The sequence below is a fragment of the Salvelinus alpinus genome, chromosome 4 (genome assembly GCF_045679555.1).
Source record: "Salvelinus alpinus chromosome 4, SLU_Salpinus.1, whole genome shotgun sequence".
NCBI lineage: Eukaryota > Metazoa > Chordata > Actinopteri > Salmoniformes > Salmonidae > Salvelinus > Salvelinus alpinus.
The window spans coordinates 51,769,584-51,785,544 of NC_092089.1; the positions used below are offsets into that span (position 1 = coordinate 51,769,584).

The 15,961-nt window shown below is 41.1% G+C and overlaps 1 protein-coding gene across 4 annotated transcripts in view; it reads left to right on the forward strand.

Annotated features, from left to right (window-relative positions):
* The first annotated feature begins 994 nt into the window (after window positions 1–994).
* The window catches only part of LOC139573894 (type II inositol 1,4,5-trisphosphate 5-phosphatase-like), a 34,112-nt gene continuing 19,145 nt past the window's right edge, over window positions 995–15,961 (forward strand). Inside the window, exons 1-10 of one of the 4 annotated variants that reach the window (XM_071397855.1) lie at window positions 995–1,330; window positions 2,206–2,286; window positions 2,391–2,488; window positions 2,592–2,621; window positions 2,711–2,821; window positions 6,028–6,171; window positions 12,171–12,267; window positions 12,875–13,069; window positions 14,283–14,384; window positions 15,050–15,164. In XM_071397855.1, coding sequence (XP_071253956.1) covers window positions 1,275–1,330; window positions 2,206–2,286; window positions 2,391–2,488; window positions 2,592–2,621; window positions 2,711–2,821; window positions 6,028–6,171; window positions 12,171–12,267; window positions 12,875–13,069; window positions 14,283–14,384; window positions 15,050–15,164 — 1,029 coding nt within the window. In that variant the 5' untranslated portion in view covers window positions 995–1,274. Of the gene's footprint in view, window positions 1,331–1,441; window positions 2,287–2,390; window positions 2,489–2,591; window positions 2,622–2,710; window positions 2,822–6,027; window positions 6,172–6,941; window positions 7,228–12,170; window positions 12,268–12,874; window positions 13,070–14,282; window positions 14,385–15,049; window positions 15,165–15,961 lie in introns of those variants that run through there. The other 3 variants (XR_011674668.1, XM_071397852.1, XM_071397853.1) reach the window with 3 other exon arrangements.

Sequence of the window (15,961 nt, forward strand, 5' to 3'; positions counted from 1 at the left end):
TTTTCTCAATGACATTCAATTTAGGCTTGAAGAAAGGCGCAAGTTTGAGTTTGTTCCACCTTAGCCAATCTGACATCAAGTCAGAGACCACTACTACGATGACACAGCAAATGCGTTCGATCATCCTTCTTGTCTTCTTCCAATGCCTCTGAAATGAAAGTAATCCAACAGCAACTGAAAGTAATGACATGACATTAGTGAATTTGGGTAATCCAAAAATGACATTACTAATTGCAATTTTGGACAGGTAACTAGTAGGTCATTTAACAGAACATGTAGAAAGTAACATATCCAATCCTGGTGTGTATGAAGTAGATAGCACATCTACAATTTAATATGACACCTGCATCTGTCCGATTTAACAGTATTTATTCATGCTGCAATAGTTTATGTGTTGGGGGCTAGGGTCAGTCTGTTATATTTGGAGTATTTCTCCTGTATTATCCGGTGTCCTGTGTGAATTTAAGTATGCTCCCTCTAATTCTCTCTCTCTCTCCCTCTCCTCCCGGAGGACCTGAGCCCTGGGACCAGGCCTCAGGACTTTTTCTCTCTACCGCACCTGAAGTCTCTAACTCTGAATGCTCAGCTATGAAAAGCCAATTGACATTTACTCCTGAGGTGCTGACCTGTTGCACCCTCTACAACCACTGTGATTATTATTATTTGACCCTGCTGGTCATCTATGAAAGTTTGAACATCTTGGCCATGTCCTGCTATAATCTCCACCGGCAAAGCCAGAAGAGGACTGGCCAATCCCCAGAGCCTGGTTCCTCTCTAGTTTTCTTCCTAGATTCCTGCCTTTCTAGGGAGTTTTTCCTAGCCATCGTGCTTCTACATCTGTATTGCTTGCTGTTTGGGGTTTTAGGCTGGGTTTCTGTATAGCACTTTGTGACATCGGCTGATGTACAAAAGGCTTTATAAATATATTTGATTGATTGAAACAGTGAGTAATCCGATTAATATTTCCTCGAACGACAGCCAAAACATGACGTCACTCTTATTCGCTGAAATCTCTGCGTGGCAGGTCCACAAGTATCTAAGGGAAAGGGAATAAGGACATCTAGAAGAATACGGAATCATGTCGGGAACAGTGGAATACAGTTTTACGCACTGTGAAAGCAAAAATGTAGTCGGTTTTGTTGTTTTGTGTTCTCGATAAGTAGGTGGTCTAGCCCAACTTCGTAAGAGAGAAACGATTGGCCTGTGTCTATTCTCGCTTCAATCTGTATTTTGAGAGCGTGAGAGAGTTCGCACGAAAGTAACGGTTTTAAGTAATGGATCAATCCTTCGTAATTCAAGAGATTTTGGCAGAAGACGAACATTGCGTCATAGTATCCTTTATAGCATGTACTAAATGTTTTTTGTATCACTCGGATGTTACGAGTGCGTTATCTAAAGGCTGATGTTTGTCTTCCTTTGGAAGAAGAACACAATGTTTCATTCCGGCGTAGCCTACGGGCAGTTCACCAAAGGCGAGGCCGTGGAGTTTGTTTGTCAAGGCCTAATAGGCTATACGTGTGTGTACCTGAATGTAGTGATATTTTATATATATTTCATTCAATAGTACAATTATTAGGATTTAATAGGCTTTGAGTGTGAAGAAGCAGAATGCAAATTGCTCAATGAGGACATTGGTGCTGCGTTTCCACCGTAACACCAGTGTTACACTAGTATACGCCCTTATGTTATACTATGGACATTGTGTTTAAATAGCTAGGGCTAACAGTGAAGATGTGTGAAGAGCAGAATCAACAACCTCTGCATAAGTAGATGGAAACAGAAAAGTTTGAGCCTTTTGGGTGAAGCACTGGTGTAAATCCTGTATGGATATAGGTGTGACATGTAGAGGCTACTGTCCAATTTTTGCAATATGATAGGTCCTCCACTGGGTGGCAATCTTATACAAGCTACTCAAATCAAATTGTATTTGTCACATGCGCCTTATACAACAGGTGTAGATAGACCTTACCGTGAATACAAGCCCCTAACTGTAGGCTACTGTAGGTCTACATATTTCCCAGACATTTGATTTTTTTTATAGCAATGACTAGGCCTCTGCTCTTTGAGGATACTTGATGCATAATGTTTTTCCCAATATATAAAAAAAAGCATTTCATTTTTATATCAACAATTGTGTAGACCTTTTTTCAAATGTAACATTGTGCAAAAATCTTTGCAATTCCCTTAACTAGATTGTTGTAAACATGCTGTTCAATGTCTTGTCTTGGTGGACAATGTCACTGAAAGCAGACTATTGGGTTTGGTGGAGCGCACCAAGGAACATGCGTGAGTTGAAATTGGTGCTATTCCACCAGACTTATGAAATATAAATGCTCTGAAAAAATGCGTTACACCTGCCCATAGTAATGTCCTACCTTTGTTTCCTATAGGCTGTTTGTTTTTACCCATAGAAGAATGGCGATAACTGGTGAAGATGTCACATTGGATGACATTTTTCCCATCTCTAATGACTTTGCAGTTGTGGAAGGTATGCAATAGTTAATGGATTGGTTTTAACTTGCTTATTATAATATGCACAATGGAGGTGGAGGCTTATAATGCATTGTAATAACATGTTATTCTTTCCTCAGTGTCCTCGGCAGATGAACTTTCTTTTGTGGGTGAGTTTTCTTTTTTCCCTGGGTCGATTTCCCCCTGGTATGTTCATACGGCCAAGTTATTAAATGTCTATTACATGATATTTCTATAGGTGCAGACACTAGAGTGAGGCTGAACTTCCAGGATGGGGATCTGGAGGTGAGGCTCCCCTTTGGCTCGCACTCTCGCCTTTTCCTCAGTGAGGTCAACAAAGCCTGGAGCGGTAAGACATGGCCTACTTTTCCTTCAAATTATCACAAGTGTTGCATCCAAATTATTTCTCCTGAAGTGTACACCTGGTCGCTACTTACCACAAATCTATAAGCATTGGATCGGTGGAGGCATGGGCAAGAGGAGGTGTCCACCATATTTCTTAAACCAGTCATTTCCTTTCATTGACATTCAAACCAGCATTGACAAGAAAAGTTTGTTCCACCAGAGCAAGTCTGACCACAAGTCAGAGACCACTATGATGACACACCAAATGTGTTTGATGGAGTGCGGGAAAAGAGCAGGAATAGGCTTTTATAGGCTACAGACTTAAAGGGGCAATCTGTAGTTGCTACATCCATTCTTGGATTTATAAATGATATATATACATGTATATTCATTGATTCTTGAAGAATATAACTTATAAATGCCTCAAGAGCTTAGTTCAACTATCATACTCTTTGAGAACCCAAAATATATGTATGCCTGTTATTCTCAAATGTTTGTAAACATCGCAAATGTTAACAAACACTGTATACCCTCATAACATGGTTAAAACAATCATTTGGATTTCATGATTGGTCAGTCCTTGCATCCTTAGCACTGTCTATTAATCTGAGAGTGGTTACATATCTCCAGGCCCAACCCTCAGCTTTTTTACCAAAAGATCTGTGGATTTGCCCTTAAACAGCTACATATTATCAAGATATCAAAGTGTCACCAACAAAAAGGTAAACAATAGGCCTATAGCAAATGCAGCATATGGCATTCATTTTTCACATGTACTGTAAATAGCACTTTTCAGTAGTGCTCAAAGCATGCCATTCCATGAGTGTAGCATTTATTTTTCAACTCGAATCAATGAGCCCAATCAGTCCTCCATGACAACAAAATCATAAACAACAGAGTAGGGCTGGCTAATAAGTCCTTAGTTTTGGGGTTATGCTCAGGTAAAATAATTTGACTAATCTATACTTTCATATTTCCAAGTCCTATTCTTGAAGATCGAGGGGTATAACATTTATTGGAATGACTGATATTCTGATTGTCAGGTTTTGGCCAAGACTGTTCGGGTTTTGGTCACTAGATGTCCCCATTGCACCTTTTTTGTACCTTTTGTTTTTCTTGCTCTAATTATTGTTTGCACCTGTAGGTCATTCCCTTGTTAGTATTTAAACCCTGTGTGTTCCTCAGTTCCTTGCTCAGTGTTTGTAAGTTAGCACCCAGCCCCAGCCCAAGCCTTGTTTTATACAGATATTTCTCTTGTTGGATTTTCCAGAGGTTCTCTGGTTTAGTTCTTGTGTATTATTTGAGTAGTCTTTTGAGGTTTGTTTTTCCCTGCTGTTTTTTACCACTTTGTGGAGTTTCTTTTCTATTTTGGAGGATTTCCATTTTGTGCCTCTTGGCTTTATTTTTGGACATTGTGGATTTAGTTTCTTTGCCTGAAGATTTTGTTCTTTAATTAAACCACCATCTCTAGTACTGCTGTGTCTGCCTCATCTTCTGGGTTCTGACGATTATTAGTGACTGTTTCTCGCACCGGGTCCTGACACTGATAGACTTTGGTTTTTAATGTAAATATATAATTTAATCGTATTATATGTAGTAGAAAGTGATGGATTAGAAGAAGCCTACATAACCAACCCATAGAGTAAAATTTAACATCCATATATTTTTTATTTTTTTATTTCACCTTTATTTAACCAGGTCGGCCTGTTGAGAACAAGTTCTCATTTACAACTGCGACCTGGCCATGATAAAGCTAAGCAGTGCGACACAAACAACAACACAGGGTTACAGATGGAATAAACAAACATACAGTCAATAACATATGGCCAGCAATGTAAACTTTAACATTGATCTATCCTGCAATAGATGTCGTTCAATTGGTAACATACATTTTTGTCTTCTTCTAATGCCTCTTAAGGAGAAACTAATCTAAAAGTAACGGAATGTAATCAGATTACATAACTGAGTTTGGGTAATCCAAAAGTTACATTACTGATTACAATTTTGGACAGGTAACTAGTAACTGCAACGGATTAAATTTAGAAAGTAACCTACCCAACCCTGACAATCACATATTTTTGAACCATAAGTCTATTGTGTTCTGTATGTACTTGTTGCTACTCAGAAAAATGGCAGATGGTTCAGAAAATGTTCAGTTGACAACAATAGGATTAATTCAAGTTGGTAAAAGTACAAATGATGTAATAGATGAGCAAAGAAACAGTAGCTACTCACCACAAGTTACACAAAACTCTAAAAAGAGGGGAACCAGTTGTCACTTATAAGACAACAGCCAAATATGATGCATACTTGATAGAGAGAGAGAGAGAGAAATGGCATCAGAGAAAGAGAGAGAGTGAAAGAAGGAAAAGAGACTGGGGAGGCGCATAGTTTTAGTGCTGTGTGCTCATCCTGAGTAGTTTATGTCTGTTGCTTAACTAAGCATTTGTAACTATGTAAGTGTAGGATAAATATAATATTTCCTTCCATCTGAATTATATATTTGAATTCGACTTTTACGTGTTTTTTTCCTGTTTATCTCAATCGGATGAGCCACTGGATTCGTTGAGACACAGAGTCTACTTTGCTATGTATGTGTCATTTTTGGCATTAGCTCACTACTTTACACAATGGAGCTCTTAAATTTAAGATGGATGACTAAAGTTCTTTTTTAAAAAGGTCCACACTCACTTTTACTCTGTGAGAGGAAACAGTGTGTGTTTGTGTGTGTGTGTGAACCATGTGAAAGAGGGAACATTACATTTACATTTAAGTCATTTAGCAGGGAACATGACTGAATACCCTTTTCAGCCACACAGTAACAAAAGATTTTGATTCAACATACGAGGCAACTAGCTTGTGAGAATGTGAAGTAACCTGCCTCTGAATCACTTTCTACTTTGAGTACCTATTTGAATGAAGCAAATGCTGTGTCATTTTCAGTTCACTGTATTACTGATGATTATCCTCATTGTGTGTTCTGTGAATCACTGCTGAGGATCTCTTGGAATTGTTTCCTTGTCATTGATGCTCCTCAAGCTTTTCCACTTCCGTGGGATATTGGAGCAACAAATATAAACTATTTGAATAACAAATAGGCTACAATTGTGTTTATAGCCTACAATTGTGTGTTTATAGCCTACAATTGAAATGGCATGTTTTGGGATTTGTGTAAGTGCCTTTTTCATGTTTTCCTTTTTCCTCCTTCAGATGTTTGCAAGTCTCCCAAGGAAGCACCGAAGTTTGAGTGGCTCCACAAGTACCGCAAAGCCTCCAAAGGCCAAGGTGGCGTTAAACAGACCCTTGCACCTTTGGGAACGACACACACCAAGATCAGCCAGCATAAGAAAACAGGTAAGCCAACAGCCCTCTTCGTGTCCCTCTCAGTCAGTACCCTTCCTGAACTTCTACCCTTATCACACAGAGCCCATTGTGTGGTAATATCTAGCAAGTATGTGTAGCTGAATTAAATTACAGGTCTACACTAAGAAAGCACATGATTGATAATTAACCATGATTCTTAGATCATGATAACTGTATCTGATCCAAAGCCTAGGAGGTGCCCTCCAAAGTGACGTCACAAAGCAATGTCATTCCTTATGGTTTTGTGACATGTCTCTTGTTGATGTTAGTTGGTCTTGTTAAACTTTGGGGAGATTGACAACATTATCTTCCATATTGGCTTTAACTCTAGAAAAACTGTTTCACAATGGATCTATCTTCACACTGTGAGCAAACTATCGCACATGTGTGCCTGTCATTGTCAGCCACTGTCAAAGGAAGCTATTTGCTCTGGCACTCCGATTGATAAGCAAAGTGCCCAAACCTGTACATCTAGATGCTATTTGCAATGTTGATTTGTTGTTGTTGTTGTTGTATCTTCTCAAATTTTCTCCTGCCACTGAAATATACTTTTCATTATTTCAAGCAATTTCTTTATGCATGTACAATGCATATCAATTCACATTAGTTAAAAAATTGGTTGACATGGAAATAATTGTAAGAATGCAATTATAATTGTAAAACGCTTCATAGTTGTGTAAACATTTGTACTGAAGCTTTTTTTTTTATTTGCCACCTGCCAGAGACCGCCCAGTGTTTTCTTTTCTTTACATTTTTTAAAATATATATATATTTTTTGTTACCCCCTTTTTCTCCCCAATTTCGTGGTATCCAATTGTTAGTAGTTACTATCTTGTCTCGTCGCTACAACTCCGGTACGGGCTCGGGAGAGACGAAGTGTTTTCTTGGTTGATTGGTTTGGTTTGTGACACCGCGGTCGTCACTTGCGCAAGTGCGGGTGAAAAAAAATGTATCAACATTCCTTGCACGAACAGGTCCTTGGACATTGCACTGCACATCATGCGTGGAAGCACTGCTTGGATATGTCTAGAATGAATAAAGACACTGGTAGGGGGAAATGTTTATGATTTTCTGTTGTATTTAGATTGTCTATTTGCTAGCGCAGTCTGAAACGTAAGTAACTTTTTTTTCTGTGCATTAGTGCTTGTTCAAATTAGCTAGGTTTGCTAAGAATATAACTTCTAGCTAGCTAAGTGGCTTTCTTTATTGGATGTTTTGAGCAGAGTTATGGTTTGGAACGAGCGCGCTAGTTAGGTAATTAGCTAACTATCCATATACAGCATGTCAATATTATGGTTTGTTAAGGTTCGCCATCTATATTTCTAAGATAGACCATATTCTGTAGGTTTGCGACATTTCATCAGTCATTGTGTCCTGATTTGGGTTTGGTAATGCACCATGCATACCTGACGTTCAGCAGCTTTGGGATTTTCACTGTTTTAGTTATCTCAGTATCTGTCAACTGAAGGTGTAAAGCTAGACAGGCAATTAGTAGCCACTCATTTCAATTGAAAATGGATGGACGCTGTAGTTTGATTGTCTTGGGTTCTCTTTATTTTTGTATCTTGGAAAATGTCCATATTAGTAGATTGCAGATAAGAACATATGTCTCTGCCCATTTTATTACTCCTAGATACAAATGGTTATTTTATGCAATGATGAACTTTGTGATGAGCACGGACTTTTGTGCACCCACACTGTAGTATGCTACAGCTAAGTGGTTGACTCACACTTTTCTTTATTGAACCAAGACAGGGCAGCCTTTCATGTTTCTATTTTTAGACTAATTAGTGATGATCGCAATACTAACTTTGCCTTTACAGTGGACTGTTTGTTGGTGTAGCGTTTAACAGGTTTAACGAGCCTTACCATGACCACAGATTAATGTAAAACATGTAAAAGTCCTGCTAACAAGACACTTTATAGGCTAGCTCATCTTCTGTTCTCTGTGGACAGAAGGAGGGTAAAATGCAGTAGATCATTCTTCTGAAGTAGGCCTACTGAAAGCCAATGTAGGCCTAGATGTTTACTTTCAATATTAGGTTAGGTCAGGGACTGGGAAGCTCCGTTGGGGTCTTGTGGTGTATTATTTAGGACTTAGGTGAAATGCAGTAAGTCATCCTTCGAAAATAGCTGAGATCCAATGTAGTCCAAGGTCTAGATGTTGACTTTCAACATGAGCCTGGCTTGGGGACTGGGAAGCTCTCTAGGGAGTTGGGAACAAGGGATCTTGTGTGTTGGAGCTTACTCCTCCCCCATATTCGCCTCTCACAGCTCTCTGGGAGTTTCCATCTGATCTCACAGGGCGCAGTTTGTTTCCATTTCCTGTGTTCCAATAGCACGTGCGCACATATACACACAGTAAAAATGGACATTAGCGCTACAGCCCCACTACACTGTAATTGATACTGTAATTTTGTTTACTCAAAATAGCACTCTGGTTCTCCAATGCCCCTGTTTTGTACACCAGTATGCCTAAAGACAGCATTCAATAGCCTAGACTTCACCCTCTCCCTCTTGGTTAGCCTTTGAAACAATATATTCCATTCTTAATGCAGTCTTTATCAGGAATTGTATCTGTGGTGAACTATTAGACTTTTTCTTTTGGGTAGCTGTAGCCTCTGATTATAAGAGATTCCATTGCACTACAGAAATTTGAGTTCTTCCTCTGTTATTGTTTTGCAATCGCTTTCCATAAACAATAGATGAAGCTAACATTTACCTTGACTGTCTTGTGAGAGTGTATAGTATGCAAGGAATATCCCCCGAGATGGTAAGAACTTGTGTGTGATGTGATTAGAAGTACATGCTGACCCGACCGGACAGATTGCGTGCGTGAGCGTTGCAAAATAAATGTAGAAATCCATGTTATTCAATTATTGCACACCAACGAGTGTCTGCGTTGCCAAGGGCTAAAACAGAAGTCATTCCTATTTCTGACGCATATCGCGCTGAAAGTCCTGCCTCTCCCATCTCCTCATTAGTTTATAGAAGCAGGTACCCACGTGCCATCTCCTCATTGGTTATACCCACGTGGGTGATTGAAAGACGAACTGTTTTGCCGTTCGTCGTGGTAATACTATGACAGTTTAGATGCCAATCACCATATAAGTTCAAAGATGAAAAAGCCTGGAAGGAGGAGAGATGACTAGAAACGATTCAGTTGACCGTTTTGTGTGTGGAATAATTGTCGGAGTAGAGGACCTTGTGTATTTCAGGTAAAATAACAACTCAATGTTTATATCCCAGGACAAATTAGCTAGCAACAGCAAGCTAGCTAAATAGGACAAATTAGCTAGCATGTGCAAGCTAACTAGCTAAATTGCATAAATGTTTAATGCTTTTTGACCTGTCCCCAAATTAATGTAATTGGTTCAGAGTTTGTTTTGATATTTTAACCTGCGTGTCGTGATCGCGTTTCGTGTGGGGGGACAAAATACATTTATGCATGATGGCGCACGATGGCACACGCGCGCAGCCGGTTTGGGTTCCGTGGTAGGCTTTGCTAAAGGATGAGCCTATGTTTACGTTGTATTAGCCTATGTTAACTTCTAACTGTTTTTCTCCCAAGTCCTGTCCAATTGCAGTAAGCTATTGGTTCCTGAAGTTATCCCTGCCTAGTTCACGAAGCAACTCAATACATCTTGTGCTTAGCCTGGGGTGTAATCATTAGTCCAAACAGTTGCAAATGGAAAACATTTATCAACAAACAAGAGTTTCTATTGGATAAATGCAGGTATGTCTCCCCGTTTTCATTCCGTTTGCTTCAGTTTCGTTCCTAGTGAATACACCCCTGGTCCCAGATTGGTTTTTGCTATCTTGTCCTCATACTGGACAACAAATCTCAAAAGCTTGTAGGCCTAGGCCTATTGCATGAAAACCTGTTGGCTAATTTCTTGCACAGCTGCTTGTATTGAGTTGATTCTCTAAAACAGAATGCAATAAACGATGAACTCGCAATCAGATACTGCTACAGTATATGCTGGTTAAACAACAACAAAAACGATGCACCCTCAAAAGCAATTTCCTCTATTACACTTGCCATGTTCGTAGAGTTTGTTCTGCCAAGCAGTAGGAGACAGTGGCCATATTGTCTTAGACTCAGGCTTTGACTCTTCCATTGATTTGAACACCTTAAAATGCAATGTATTGTCTCGGGTATCTTGCAATAGAGAGTTGATGTCAATGAGATTAACCTGGATAAATAAAGGTTATGCCTGAACAACAATATACATGCAACAATTTCAAAGATTTTACTGAGTTACAGTTCATATAAGGAAATCAGTCAATTGAAATAAATTCATTAGGCCCTAATCTATGGATTTCACATGACTAGTAATACAGATATGCATCTGTTAGACACATACCTAAAAAAAAATAAAAACAGTCAGTATCTGGTGTGACAACCATTTGCCTCATGCAGTGCTACATCTCCTTCGCATAGAGTTGATCAGGCTGTTGATTGTGGCCTGTGGAATGTTGTCCCACTCCTCTTGATTGGCTGTGCAAAGTTGGTGGATATCGGCGGGAACTGGAACAAACTGTCGTACAGCGTGTTCCACATGCTCAATAGGTGACATGTCTGAGTATGCCGGCCATGGAAGAACTGGGACATTTTCAGCTTCCAGGAATTGTGTACAGATCCTTGCGACATGGGGCCAAGCATTATCATGCTGAAACATGAGGTGATGGCGGCGGATGAATGGCTCGACAATGGGCCTCAGAGCCTCGTCGTGGTAGCTCTGTGCATTTAAATTGCCATTGACAAAATGCAGTTGTGTTTGTTTTCCGTAGCTTATGCCTGCCCATACCATAACCCCACCCCCACCATGGGGTACTCTGTTCACAACGTTGACATCAGCAAACCGCTCGCCCACACAACACCATACACGCTGTCTGCCAAACCGCCATTTATCTGTAAAGCGCGCACTTCTCCAGTGTACCAGTGGCCATCAAAGGTGAGCATTCGCCCGCTGAAGGCGGTTACTACCCCGAACTGCAGTCCGGTCAAGACCCTGGTGAGGATGACAAGCACGGAGATGAGCTTCCCTGAGACGGTTTCTGACAGTTTGTGCAGAAATTATTTGATTGTGCAAACCTGCTGTTTCATCATCTGTCCGGGTGGCTAGTCTCAGAAGATCCCGCAGGTGAAGAAGCCAGATGTGGAGGTCCTGGGCTGGCGTGGTTACACGTGGTCTGCGGTTGTAAGGCCGGTTGGACGTACTGCCAAATTCTCTAAAACAATGTTTGGAGGTGGCTTATGGTAGAGAAATGAACATTCAATGCTCTGGTGGACATTCCTGCAGTCAGCATGTCATTTGCGCGTTCCCTCAACTTGAGACATCTGTGGCATGGTGTTGTGACACCTGCACATTTTAGTGGCCTTATATTGTCCCCAGCATGAGGTGCACCTGTGTAATGATCATGCTGTTTAATCAGCTTCTTGATGTGTCAAACTTTCAAGGGGTTGGATTATCCTGGCAAAGAAGAAGCCCTCACTAACAGGAATGTAAACAAGTTTGTACACATTTGTGAGAAAATAAGCTTTTTGTGTGTTTGGAACATTTCAGGGATCTTTTATTTCAGCTCATGAAACATGGGAGAAACACTTTACATGTTGTGTTTTCCTTTTGTTCACTATAGAATATAATAAAATGCTATATCTAATGCAATGCTTTTGAAAACAGCCTCAGTCCATTTTCCGTACTTCCGAGTAAGCAAGGACCAAATCGACTTCACTATTGACTAGTGTGGTCTATTTCAGGCATGAGCTGATTTGATTCTTCACAGGTGAAGCATTTGCATTGCTAGCTCCAGGGGCCTTATAGGATTAGTGTTGGCACATGGCAATGTATTTACCTGATTAACTTGGTTTACAACTCCTTTTGGCTCGCTCTTTCTCGCACTCTCTTTTGTTGTCTTTCTCTCTTTCAACTCCCTCCTGCTCTCTCATTCTTGCTTTGTCACTCACTCACTCACTCACTCAACAGGGAACTCATTGAACGCAGCAAGCAGATCCCCAGTAGAAGGGAACAAGAGGGGGAACAGTGGAGTGGAGCACCCCAGAGTGGAGTCCAGCCCAGAGAGGTAAGTACTGAACACCACTCTCCTCTCTCTGACAGTGGTATGCAAATGGCTTGGTGCTTGAAGAAGGATAAAAAGACCAGTGTGCCATATTGGATTTCTCATCTCGCCCTCTAACCCCTGTCCTGTATTGATGACGACATTGAAATGTTTGTGTTGTGGGTATATTAGGCCCTTGACCCTATTACAGAATCACTATATAATGTCTCTCACGACATTAGCTTCCAGCCAGGCTAATGAACATCATGACTTAAGAAAAAAAACACCCACAACACACATCATCCTGGACATTAAATAATGATAGCCTAACTGTAGCTCTGCATAAGAAAGAACTTGGTGCCAAGTGCAAACACACTCTTGTGATACCTTTAGTTGGTTTAGTCTGAAACGAGATATGTAGTGGGAGATGTTATACAGTAGTAAAGGGGTGTAACTACATTTCTGACACTCCTGTGCCCCCACCCCGACCATCTTATATACACACATTTGGTCCTTTAGAAGATGTTCTTATCTAGAGCAACCTACCGTCAGTGCATTCAACCAAGGTAGCTGAAACCTCCACATAGCACAATCATTGCAACTAAAAACTTGGATCTTGTGGGCCCTGCAGCCAAGGGAAAGTGAAGCGTGAGGGCTGGGATGAGCTGAAGCGCGAGGGCAGGCATGACCTGGTACGCCAGTCCAGCCACACAGCGTCCAACAAAGCCACAATGCTAGCCATGCCGCAGTTTGGCCTGCGCGACAACCTCATCCGCTGTGAGCTGCTCAAGAACGAGGACATCTACACCTACCTGGAGAATTTCAGGTAACCCCCCTGCCTCTGTCCCTATCAACATCACTGAACATGTATTCTTATATCCTTTTTATGTTGCTGAGCTATACTGTGCTGGGCTGGTTAGGCATCCACCATTGCTGGACCAGTGACTAGCCCGCTACTATATTGCTTGATTCATAAGCCAAGCCGACTTGTACTGCGCTGTTCTGTTTATACATCTGGAAAGGACCATGTTAAAATAATTATCCCAGCTACCACAATTTGCTCTGGGTTGGCACAATAGTGTGAAAAGGGTATATTTCAGCAATAAGGCCAGAGGGGGTGTGGTATATGTCCAATATACCACGGCTAATGGCTGTTCTTAGGCACTACGCAACGCTGTGGTATATTGGCCATATATCACAAACCCCTGAGATGCCTTATTGCTATTAAAAACTGATTACCAATGTAATTAGAGCAGTAATTTCTTTTTTAATTGTCGTACCTGTGGTATACGGTCTGATATCAAGACTGTTAGCCAATCAGCTTTCAGGGCTCGAACCACCCAGTTTTTGTATTTGTAGCTATCCAACTTGTACTATGCAAACTAACATCGATGACTCATCACAAATATCAAGAACAACAGTCAGTACCGCAAGCTACAGGGTTGACACATTTTGCATTAAACAGGATGTCAGTGTTGAGTTGTGAAAAAGCAAGTCATAGCTATAACTGACGAATTGTCCATTTCCATGTAATATTGAAGGAAATTGTTGCTTTTGAATTACTACTATCCAACCTCATAGTAATTCATTTCTAATGCAGTTTTTAAGCAAAAGGGTTTTACAAATGTCTTGGTGATAACAAGCTTTGGTTCTGTCCCAATCTCTCCACCCACTTGTACAATTCCCTTCACGAACATGAAAGTAAATGATTGGTATATGGTAGTGAAAAAGTACACATTTCAGGAGGAAGAAAATATGATTAGGACGCAGAAGGTTTGTACAGAACATGGACAGTGTCATGGCGACAAGTGATTTATACTACAATGCCCTCTGGTGGTGGACACACACACAGCTCTGTGAAGTGTTTAGGTTCTTGTTGCCCATTGCACCATATGAAGGGGCTTGCTAAGGTCATGTCTGCAATACACCCGCACAGTTCACCAGTTACGCCTATATTAGGCAGTGTTAGGCTTTGCTCCCACTCTCTGACTTTGTACTTACCACTCCCCCCTCTCACTCTCTACCCCCCCATCTCTCAGTTTCTTCATAGGCACATACAATGTGAACGGCCAAACCCCCAAAGAAAGCCTCCGTCCCTGGCTGGGCTCCACATCCACTCCCCCTGACATGTACTGCGTGGGGTAAGTCCCATCCACCCAGGCATTACAAATCATTTCCCCTCTAAATCCATAGCCCACATAGACGGTACAGTCAGTGTCTGAGACCCCACAACAAGAGGATGAATTAAGTCATAGATTGTGTTGAGTGGGAAGACTGTCGTAGTTGCTACAGCAGCAACTGAGCCAATTCAGCCAAACCTCTATGAATCGCGTCTCCTTTCCAGTGTGCACGACTAGTCTTGTGGTGTTTCAGATGAAATAACATTTATCTAATCTGCGAATTAGGATCTTTAACACAAGGTTTTCAATTGTAGAAGAGTGCATTTGAATTTAAAATATTGATGGGAGACTGTTACAGAGGAGTGTAAATGTTTTTTTTTAGGCTGGATTATGTTGTTGTATTGTTGTATGTTTTAATTCTGTAATGTATTGATTGTTGCTGCTGCCTTGGCCAGGTCTCCCTTGAAAAAGAGACTCTGGGTCTCAATGGGCTTTTCCTGGTTAAATAAATAAAGAGTCAGTTGAGAAGAGAGGACTTATGCTCTCCTTGATCGTGTTAATCAGGGTACACTGTCGCAAAACGTTTACCAACAGAAAACCAAAATGATTATCAATTGGTTACCTTCGGATAGTACCTCCCCGTTTTCTTCCGTTCCGTGCCTACTGAACATAACCCTGTGTTGCAGGTTCCAGGAGCTGGACCTGAGCAAGGAGGCCTTCTTCTTCAACGACACGCCCAAGGAGACCGAGTGGATGAGGGCTGTGTCTGAGGGGCTGCATCCAGACGCCAAGTACGCCTTAGTAAGAACCTCCCTCTCCTTCAGTTAACCACTGGCCACTTGTCATGCCCAGTCTTGCTACTGCCACAAGGTTGTGTGTCCTAATACTAATGTAAAAAACGTCTTGCTGTAGATGCCCTCATCTGATAGTGGCTTAATGCTGACTCTACTTTAGTCTGACCCACTACAGGCGATCCAGCAAGAACCAGGCAGATGTGGCCATATTCAGAGTTGTATTCTTTAGTTCACTACCACACACAAATGATCTTGTGGTTCTATGAAAGAAAGGAAATTAACAACGGGTAATATTGTCAGGTCTGTACATAGCGTAGCATTACACACACATTAGGCATGCTAACACAGTAGGCCTACTACAGGATACATATCAGAGAGGAGCTAATCACTGATGAGGCTAGCTGACAGTCAGGATTTATGGCCATGTCTCTCCAACCAGATAGAGATCTTCTCTGATTTTAAGGGGCCCTTTGCTTAATTACTAGGCCACGGCTGTAAATCAAGTGAACATGCTTGGGTGCACCAGGCTTTCTAGACTCTTCCACAACTTTAGTTTGAATATAACATACTCTCTCACAGTAGTTGAAACATGCACGTAATACTTAATAGCCTCAAACATGCAATAGTTACAGTGGCTGGCAGTTCTGTAATTAGACAACATGCAGGAGGTAATGCTGCCAGCTGGCGACAGAACAAATGGACATATATAACAAGATAACCAACACTAGCAAGGTTTCAGTAACATGCATTAAACATCGGCAAAAATATAAGGCCCCAACTTTCATTGTTGATGCATGCACAAAC